The sequence below is a fragment of the Ischnura elegans genome, chromosome 1 (genome assembly GCF_921293095.1).
Source record: "Ischnura elegans chromosome 1, ioIscEleg1.1, whole genome shotgun sequence".
In the NCBI taxonomy this organism is placed as follows: domain Eukaryota; kingdom Metazoa; phylum Arthropoda; class Insecta; order Odonata; family Coenagrionidae; genus Ischnura; species Ischnura elegans.
Genome location: NC_060246.1, coordinates 138,989,767 through 138,999,522, shown reverse-complemented (window position 1 = coordinate 138,999,522; position 9,756 = coordinate 138,989,767). Strand labels below are relative to the sequence as shown.

Genomic DNA, 9,756 nt, shown 5'->3' with positions numbered 1-9,756 from the left:
ACTACTTAGTTACTGTCTGTTAATGTTTGATTGAAAAAAATGACTGGAAAAAAATATGGTTGCAACTAAATAATTCTTTGTGGCATGGATGTCACTGGCAAATATTTGTGATTTTTATAGCGGCCTCTTGCCCCGCTGTCCCTTCAAAATATGAAGGATGGTATATTAAAGTTTTTTATGCCATTTTTACCCGTTCCTGAAGAACCTCTAGTTTTGCATGTTATGGCATGGTAGTTCCTTAAAGCTTTCACTGATTGTAACTGCTTTCTGAAGTTAGAGCAATGCTTATGACCAATGATAAAATAAGGTGGAATGTAATTTTCTCCCTGTTTGCTTTTCAACTTCAGATACCATAAGTGACTAGGTACCCTCTTTTTTCCTGGACAAATCATTGACGTATTCTGTGGTCCACATGTAATTTTGAATAATGCTGAAGCGTATCCTTCATTTTGCTCAACTAAATTTAACTTGCTTCCATGTTAATGTTTTTTTCTACTATTATCATTTCAGTTCTATTTTCATTCAGAAATCTTGTAATTGGTCATGAAATTGCACATGGCTCAATGGTACCTCCATTCACCACTCGTTGCTGTGTAACATTGTAGTGGAGTTAACTATATGGTGACTTAAGTGGTGAGAAGATGAAGATAACACCACATGTTAGAATATTCCTTGTTGGCACCAGGCCTAATAATAAAATGCCGTCAGAAGGGAACAATTTTTTTTGCTGACCTTTAGTGGTAGCAGAAACAGTGTCAGTAAAAATTTTTCCTCGATAGTGCCTTGTTTTTGAATTCCTGCTTTGGAAGCAGTGCGTTCGATTGGTTGATAATTTAATTAAAAAATGCTTTATTTTGCTAATTTTTGTAGCTTCTATTTTTAAATTGCCAACATTTCCTTCTCCCCCTGCATTTTCAAGAATCATTTCCTTTTTGTGTTAAGAGATCTAGTCACCCTGTCCTCATAAAAAATGGTTTTCAAATTTCAAAATATGCATTCTTTGTTGGCATCACTTGGACAGTTAGGTGCCACTCCCAAGGTTTCTTACCCTGAGTTTTTCCTCCCTTAATTCTCTAATCAAGTTAATTACTCTAATTTTCCAGAGTGAATTATATTAACCATTACATATTTTGTTGTATAATAGAAATTGAAAATTCTTCAAATGTGATTATTATTATCGCATAAGTGTTTCTGAAGGGCTCTAGGAATCCCATTTTATTTAGGGTATTATAGAAAAGGCTTCTTGATTATTCTTACTACATCAACTTCACAACTGAAATATAAAGATAAAAGGTATATGTGAGGTCCAAGGATTTATGTCAGGTGGTTCATCAAGAGAATTTTTAGGGGTCTTAGAGTTCCTGGGATATACTAGTCAGTTGTGCAGTCACTGGTAATGTCAAAGTACCCATCCTATCTACTAATTCACCCCCAAGGCTAATATCGAGGTCAAAGGTCGTAGAGGTATATGTCGAGCTATCCTGACTACCAGTGTGTCGAACCATAGTTCGTTTAGGGTTCCCGAGTCAGTTGTGCAGTTCACAGATACATGCAGTTAATTTTTTACCTCCGTAAGTTATAATGGGGTCAAAAGTCATAGAGGTATGTTTTGAAATTTCAGGTAAACTAATGTCCCCGACCAAAGGTTTTAAAGTGTGACCAAGTGAGTATTGTAGTCCAAGTATCCATATTGTTAAATTGTTAACCTCCTGGGGTCATAAGGTGATCAGAGTTCCTGGAGTTGTGCATAGCAGTATCCGGACAATCAACCTGCCAACCAAAAGGTTTTTATTGTTGCCCAAAACCGTGAAGCAGTAAACATATGCATCTTGTTAATTTTTTACCTCCCAAGGGCTAGTATGGTGGTCCCAAGTCACTATGAGTATTAGAACAACCAAATTGACTAACTATGGGTTTAAAAGGGGTGCGCAAAAGAATTGTTCTTTCCCCATATCAAAATTATAAAATTGGTGATCACAAAGGAGAAGGGGGGCTCACGGCCTATAACTTAATTGTGAAGTCAAATGAAAAAGCTTATTGGTGTCCAAATTATGTTAGTTCTAAAATTCAAACTTAAATCTGGACCCACATTTGAATTGCACATGAATTTAATTGGAGGAGAACTGCGAGTGTCATATAAGCCCATCATTCTACGTGACCTCCAAGTACAATGAGTTCAACTAATGATGGAGTAAATATGTTCTGTAGCATGAGTGAGATCTCTGCACATCTTTAATTTCTCTTCTCAGTCCTTTGATATCATCAAACGTATTTATTATAAACAAACCACCTAAAAATCCCCATAGATAGAAATCACATAGTGGGAGGTTGGAGCTTCTCAGTGACCACTTCTGTCCTCATGGGCACCACCTGATTGCCATGGTTCACTCACAGTATATTAAGGACTGCGTTTGGTGCTTGAAGTGTCATTACAATGTTTAGGAAATATATATGGTCTGTAGATAAGGGAAACACTTCCATCCTTATTTCAGAGAAATCGTACCAATAAATGTTGTCTACTGCCAAATGGAAGTCTACACAATGATCTCCCTATAAGAAGGTGAATTTCGTTAAGTTCAGGGTATGAAACTTAGGCTAACCTTCAAGCCACTAAGTACATATTCCCGTTGGGTTGCCAATAGTTGGTTGACGTCTGGATGGCAAGGCTAGCTGTAACAGACAATGTCGTGTGAACTATGCTGCAGGGTGAGTGCGTAGATGGTATGCAAGTTGCCTACAGCAGTATTTTTTTTCAATTTACATGAATTATAAAACCATAAATTTCATTAAATGAGAAGTTAATTTAGTTTGCAACGTAATGAAGGTATTATGCCATTATTAGTTTAAAATGAAACTGCCGTTGTTGATGGGTATTCTCTATAGGTGTTAGCACCTGAAATCCACCTGATTTTTGCGTAAATATTACTCCTGAGGTAGAATTACTATCACGGGTCCTGTGGTTTCTTCAAAGTGATTTGATGGTGGTCATAATGAAATGCAAGGATCAAAAACTTTGTGGATAGTGGGCCCTTGAGGATGCTGCCATGTGAGGCCACAGCAAATGTTGGGGTGCTGAAGCTTCCCTCTCTCCTCTGCAATAATGTGCCTGGCTGCAACAAAAGCTGTTATTCTCTGAATGAACAGTCTCAGAATAGTGAAGGTATTTAGAGGTTTGATTGGCCCATCAATGGCAAAGTAGGTGAATTCCACTGTACAAAACCCTTGGCGGTGGCTGTAGCATGCCAAAAATTATTCTTCAAATCGCAGTTAGAAGAGGGGGCTGCAGCTATGTTTCATATCTCTGAACGTGGAGAGGACAGTTGAGTGGTACTGGTCACATTTCACCACAGGTATGGTAATATGTATTTATTTCTACATCCTAAAAGGGAACTGCGATGTGACAAACAATGAGCATTACAGTCTTGAAGGGTCACAGATACTCCACTATTTCAAGATAAAGTAGAACCTAAGAATAAATTATTCCTGAAGTAAGAATTCTTTCTTACTTTAGGCTTAAGCCTCTTAAGAGTGGACATGTATGGTGTATCAAACTTACTAGGAAAGTGTGGATAGATGTAATTGGAGGGCCAATGATGAGGTAGTAATAATGAGAAATAGATACCCTTTTATGTTTAGACCTGAAGGTTGTTCTGGATAAGGGTGCGCTCATGGTCCTTATATACCAAATGTATATAAGGACCATGGTAGTGCTCACTAAAGGTGTTTGAATATAATGTCCAGATGGGGGGAGTTCATATTCTTCGGACATCTTTCACACACTAAGATTTTATTTGGAGTTGTCTTTAGGTGTGTTATTTGAACCAATGACCCTTTTATCAGCAGTGAAGTTCTTAGCCCACTAGATAACCAGTCCCCTTCGAAGTGTGCTGGGAATCGTGTTATTTGGGCCGCTGGAATATAGTACCAAAAGATAAGCAAAAACAATGATTGGGTGAAATGAATGAGCGTCCAAACAATCCTAGAACAGTTTAATTGTTGATAGGGAATGAAAAATTATCTTTCACACGGCATCTTTTTTCTGTCAACTGCAGAACGGCTTTTTTTTTAATCAATTTCATGGTTAGTTCAAATAGTTCCTTTAAGTAAAATGAAAACCCCTAACATATTTATTATCAATTTACAAGCCGTCCTGTACATTCCTCAGGTACATGAACACTAGGCATCATCAAGGATCATAGGCGGATCCAGGGGGGGGGGGGGGCACGTGCCCCCCCCCCCAGACCTTCAAAAATATGCAAGATTTTTAATACGGTCCCATTATCATTGCGTTCGTTTTGTATTACGAGGTATCCTTGTGCCCCCACCAGAACAAAATCGATACGGCCTTGCTTGTGCCCTTCCCAGAAAAAAATCCTGGACCCGCTCCTGTCAAGGATAGTAAACTGCAGGAAAAGAGAGGGAAGGGACTTTACAATGCATAGCAGTTTTTACCGGCCCTTATATACGGGCCTTGGTTTATACATTCTAGGACCGTGGTTTATACTTAAGATTCGAGTCCTCTCTTGTTTTGAACCCATGAATTACATTCGCGAAGATTATTTTAAAGATGCATGGAAAAATATCAATTGAATAAGACGCTTTTATAAACGAGAACACATATTCATAAAAATTATTTATCACAAGTGTTTGTCGATAAAATATAAAATAAACGCGGGCTTCAAGAGAATATCGAAAAACGATGCGTCGGTGTTTACACGGAGAAATCAACTCAGTGATCGACACAACTGTTCCGGTCTTTTTCGCGGGACATTAATTAAACCCAAGTAACTGTTTGACCCGTGAATAAAAATAAGTTAATCATGTTTTTTAATAAATAATTTTGATTTTAAATGTATAATTGGCACTGAATATTTGGTGAAATATCCGGAATTAATGCGTTAATTGACAAAATTGTAAATATCAAAACGACTCTTTTTCGATAGATTGAACTGTTTACTCGTGAGTTGTTGCATTTGTTGTTCCCTTCGAATGGAGGATGTGGTTGGAATGCTATTTCGGCTAATTGCGTAAAATTTTCCGTGCAGGCGGTAAGTATTTTACTGTGTTAATGTTCGCTTTTTAAAAAACTGTTTGTTATCAAACTGATAACCATGATTTGAGGATTGGTATGCGTATGAACGAGAGGCAGCGATTTATTTACACACCAAACCATTCGTTTGGTAAAACATCTAAACAGTTTTAAGTGTTTATTGTGTTTAATTAATTACCAGTTCCTTCTTTCAATAGGTGAAGCAAGTAGTTGGGTCGTTTTATTCAGTGATAATGTGATCATAGTGCTTCTAAAAATGCCGGGAATTCTAAAGCATATAGAGGTCGAGAACTTCAAATCCTACAGAGGATTTTTAAAAATTGGAACTCTCAAACCATTCACTGCAGTAATTGGGCCAAATGGATCTGGTGAGTTTTTTTATTTTTTCCCACTTATGAAGTCTCCATGAAGGCATGGTGTAAATTTTAAATCGTCATTTACTTAAATTTCCAGGAAAGTCAAATTTTATGGACGCCATCAGTTTTGTTATGGGAGAAAAGACTTCCAGCTTGCGGGTTAAACGTCTCAGTGATCTCATTCATGGTGCATCTATAGGGCAGCCCGTCTCACGAAGGTATTATTTAAATTTGTTTGATCGTTTATCCCGAAAATCTTTGCAGAAAACTGACTTATTGGAATGGAAGCATCCATTCTGAGTTACAATGAAGTCGATTCAATTATTTATGGCTTCAATCATTTTATTTATGCATTAGAATGGATTTTTTCGTGAGGTATGAGTTTGGTTCGATCTTATTTTTCCATGAGTGTTCTACGTATCGAAAAGTGTGTGGTGCTGCTCAAAGTGCCTCTGTGGTTTGAAGCTACTTGGCCGTGAACTTCCCCACCATTCTTAGGCATGCTAATGTGATGTCAGGTGTTGTAAACTCAGCACCTTCATGTGGTGACAGATGTTTCCTATGTGAATACGCATTTGTGCTTAACTTCAATTTATTACAGCAACTCAATTCAAAATTATACCTATTCAATTCAATATTTTTTGACGGGTTTGGTGTCCTTTTCACAAACATTTTTTACATATAGAACACTGAAATAGGGGTAAAACTGAACGACATTCAATATTTCTTAAAAATGTGGATGCATTATCATCGTAAAATACGAACTGAAATAAGACTTTGGGAAATAAAGAAACCCAGTGCATATTAAGCAGAAATATTTTAGAGAATAAGGTCGTATAATCAGTCGATTCTTAATTGAAATAGTTCCAGTTTCATTGTTCAAACAACCAATACTTTCTGGATGAATCGCAAAAAATAGATATCGTCATTTGAAAAGATGAAAGCGTGAAATACATGCTACAGGAGTAATAATATTTCGATTTAGGCAATAAAATAAATAGGAAACCACCCTAGGCATAGAGAGAAACCATTATTAGCTTTGACTGGGATGAAGCATCTCCATTTCAATGGAATTAAAATTTCGTATAGAAAAATCATATCATACTTATGGTTATTATTTAGAAAACTATTTTTGTGTCATAAAGAGGAGAAAATGGCCTTTGGCGTAGCAGTAGTTTAAACTTCAGCTGCACTGAATGTATAGGTATAAGTGTGTCAGTGACCATGGGAAAAATATTCAAGAACTTTTTACTGTCACTTTTAACCTGCTACCTATAAGGCCGTTCTTATGAATTTGGCCCAAAATCTATCTTTCATGAATGGGACAATTTGCAAGCCTCCCCTTTAACGATAACTAGTCCCACCCTTTCCATCAGCTGTTGCATTTTATCCCGTTGAGGTACTAGGCTTCCACTCCATTATCCTCTCAAAATTCTCTGCAGACTGGATACATGAATTTAGATACATAGAAAAGTGTTGATAAATGTGGGTAACTATCAACTAATTTTCTAGGTGTTTGGTGTCAATTTAAACATAAACTTTTGATATAGCTTAATTTAATAATTGTTTTCTTGAGATTGGCTGATGAAATAAGTTCACCAAATTATCCACTTATCCATCCCGTAGTGGGTGGTCATCCTCTCTGGCTTCCTTGGCCTTCGATTAGAAGATTTACTATGTATCTAAGATTTGCGATAGCTTAATTCATCCAACTTTTTAAGTTCATCGCTGGCTGTCCTTTTCTGTACTGGGACTGGTGCAGTACCATTCATCATGTGAAAGCATCCATTTGATTGAAATTTTATTGGTACAAGCAATTGGTTTCAGCATAAAACTGTAAACATGCAAGGTTTGTAATTTTTTGGTGGCAGTATTTTCTGTAGTATTTTTAGGTGACACTTCTTTGTAACTCACTTCTTTAATGATTTGCGATCTTTGGTTTTAGATTCTGATTTTTTTTGGGCACTCAATATTATCTATTGAAAGTATCAGGTTTAAAAAGTAGATTTCTTAATAGGCCTTAGACGTAAAATTTATTTAAATTTGTCATTAAAGTTTTTCTTTTTCCACAGTGCATCAGTGACTGCAGTTTTTCAAATGAGTGATGGCTCTGAAAAGCGTTTCACCAGAAGTGTCCAAGGGTCATCCTCGGAGCACAAGATCAATGGAGAGGTATCATTTTATACTAACTCTGTGTCCTTGTGACATAGTTATTATAATCTCAAGCATTCTAAATTGTTAAAAATTCAAAATTGTTTTTTCTCAGAGTGTTGGTAATCAGCAGTACCTCTCAGAACTGGAGAAGTTGGGTATAAATGCTAAAGCCAAAAACTTCCTTGTCTTCCAAGGAGCTGTTGAATCCATTGCAATGAAAAATCCGAAGGAAAGAACTACTCTTTTTGAAGAAATAAGTGGGTTAGTATTTTTGGGAAGGATGGATTGAGTGTTGCAAGGAAGGATCTCATTAAATTATTTATTCACTTCTCTGTAGAACAAGCTCATTTTTCATAAAATACATATTAAATGTTACATAATCTCAGCAGAAATCAGTTGATGGTGTACTTAACCTTGTTATTAATACTGAGATATTTATTGATTAATTTTTTTCATCCTTTGTTTTCTGACGGTAATCGATAATTATTTATTTTAATTAAGACTAATTTTCAAAGCCAAATCTGTTATCTGTTTTTGTACTTAGGGTAAAATCATCCCTAATATTTTCAGAACTTCTGAACCGTGCATCTGAAAGGGTTGCATTTAAAGATGTTACAAGTTCTACCTATTGAGTTTTTTTGTCTCTGTGAAGTCTAGCTGATTATATTGCTCACTGATTATAATTCTTGTTGTCTATTCATAATCATTTTATTTAGTTTTTTCATTGGTATGAAATTCAATCATGGTATATGAGTTAATGGAGAACTTGAGCGCTACCTATGTATCTCTTTTACTGCCAGTTCTGGAGCTCTTAAGGAGGAGTATGACAGATTAAGGGCAGAGATGCTGAAAGCTGAAGAGGACACTCAATTTACATACCAGAAAAAGAAGGGCATTGCTGCTGAACGTAAAGAAGCAAAGCTGGAAAAGGAGGAAGCTGAAAAATACCAACGGTTAAAGGATGAATTGGTTAGTGAATATTTATATTTCTGGTCCCATTTACTAGGGGGGACCCAAAAGTAACGTGAATAGTGCTGTGGGGGGCGGCTGAGTGAGGGATCGGTTTTTCCCGTAAAGGGTTCTAAGCAATGATATTTCCTGAGTCAGTGCGCGAATCCTGGTTGCTCTGAGTGCATCCGTTTGTCTATGGGATTTTTTTTTCTGTTAACCAACTTTTTCCGATTTAGTGTAATGGCTGACTGCCGGGAGCCATGTCCAGCTGTGAAGTTTTGTTTTTTGCTGGGTAAAACTCCTGTAGAAACTCTAATGATGCTTAAAACTGCTTATGGGGATAGTGCTCTGAGTAAAACACGTGTCTACGACTGGTTTTTGCATTTCAAGAATGGACAGATGTCGATTGATGACCATCCTCGTTCAGGTCACCCGTCTACATCAAGAACGGACGATAATGTTGCAAAAGTCCACTCCCTCGTTCAAGAAGATCGTGACCAAACCATTGACGAAGTTTGTAGATATTTTGCAGAGGTTAAGGGAAAATATTTGGAAGAAAGGGGTGGATCTTTGGTGCACAGGTGATTGTTTCTACCACCACGACAATGCACCCGCCCACACCGCGCTATCCATGAAGCGGTTTTTGACAAAAAATGGCATGACGCCAATTGTTCACCCCCCCCCCCTGTGACTTTTTTTATTTCCTAGACTGAAAAGGGAATTGTAAGGAAAATGTTTTGGGACTGTACATGAGGTTAAACAAAAATCGTTAATAGGCCTAAAGGACATTGACTAAGTGAATTAAAAAATTGTTAATCATAAGCTGAAGTGCACTGTTGTAATAAAACCACTCCTCTGTCTTGAACTTTTTGGGCATCAGTGAGGGCGGGTGACACCATTGTTTCTACTGTTCCTTCGTTTCTGGGGTGTAATAACGTGCTCATGTTTTGTCTCTTGTCACAATCAAATTCAAAAATTCTTTGCCCTCTTCTTCATTGCATCAGAGAAATTGTTACATGCTATCTCTTGTGCTCATTGGTGGGCAGCTTTGGGACCAATCTGGCAGACAACTTGTTGTAACCAAGGACCTCCGACGTAATATTCTACTCAGAGAAGTAGCCACACTCTTCATTTAAATCTTCCTTTATCTCATGAAGAGTAATTCTCCAGTTATTGTGCCCCATATCGTAAATGCAAGCTGCTGTTGATTCCAGCTAACTCGGCTGCCTTGACCTATGCTCATCC

At 37.2% G+C, this 9,756-nt stretch overlaps 1 protein-coding gene across 1 annotated transcript in view; it reads left to right on the top strand.

Moving 5' to 3' along the window:
* The first annotated feature begins 4,828 nt into the window (after nucleotides 1-4,828).
* Nucleotides 4,829-9,756, top strand: part of LOC124170915 (structural maintenance of chromosomes protein 1A) — a 65,656-nt gene continuing 60,728 nt past the window's right edge. Inside the window, exons 1-6 of the mRNA XM_046549971.1 lie at nucleotides 4,829-5,048; nucleotides 5,248-5,418; nucleotides 5,504-5,624; nucleotides 7,479-7,578; nucleotides 7,673-7,821; nucleotides 8,361-8,529. Of these exons, the coding sequence (XP_046405927.1) occupies nucleotides 5,307-5,418; nucleotides 5,504-5,624; nucleotides 7,479-7,578; nucleotides 7,673-7,821; nucleotides 8,361-8,529 (651 nt within the window). The 5' untranslated portion in view covers nucleotides 4,829-5,048; nucleotides 5,248-5,306. The remainder of the gene's footprint in view (nucleotides 5,049-5,247; nucleotides 5,419-5,503; nucleotides 5,625-7,478; nucleotides 7,579-7,672; nucleotides 7,822-8,360; nucleotides 8,530-9,756) is intronic.